Source organism: Eurypyga helias, unplaced genomic scaffold (assembly GCF_000690775.1).
Source record: "Eurypyga helias isolate BGI_N326 unplaced genomic scaffold, ASM69077v1 scaffold29059, whole genome shotgun sequence".
NCBI classification, from domain to species: Eukaryota; Metazoa; Chordata; class Aves; order Eurypygiformes; family Eurypygidae; genus Eurypyga; species Eurypyga helias.
This window is the reverse complement of record NW_010271873.1, coordinates 1-209: the sequence shown is the minus strand read 5'-3', so window position 1 is coordinate 209 and position 209 is coordinate 1. Positions and strand designations below refer to the sequence as shown.

The window sequence follows — 209 nt, the reverse complement described above, 5'->3', positions numbered from 1 at the left end:
CTACATCCGCGTGCTGCCGGGCGAGTACGACAACCTGCTGGAGTGGCCCTTCTCCTACCGCGTCACCTTCTCCTTGCTGGACCAGAGCGACCCTTCCCTCTCCAAACCCCAGCACATCACCGAGACCTTCCATCCCGATCCCAACTGGAAAAACTTCCAGAAGCCGGGGGCTTCGCGCAGCTCCCTGGATGAGAGCACCCTGGGTTTCG

At 61.7% G+C, this 209-nt stretch overlaps 1 protein-coding gene across 1 annotated transcript in view; it reads left to right on the top strand.

The window, feature by feature from the left end:
• Positions 1–203, top strand: part of LOC104515102 (TNF receptor-associated factor 4-like) — a gene marked incomplete at both ends in the record, with an annotated part of 1,305 nt that extends 1,102 nt beyond the window's left edge. The window contains one exon of the mRNA XM_010158953.1: positions 2–203. Coding sequence (XP_010157255.1) covers positions 2–203 — 202 coding nt within the window. The remainder of the gene's footprint in view (position 1) is intronic.
• Positions 204–209: the final 6 nt, after the last annotated feature.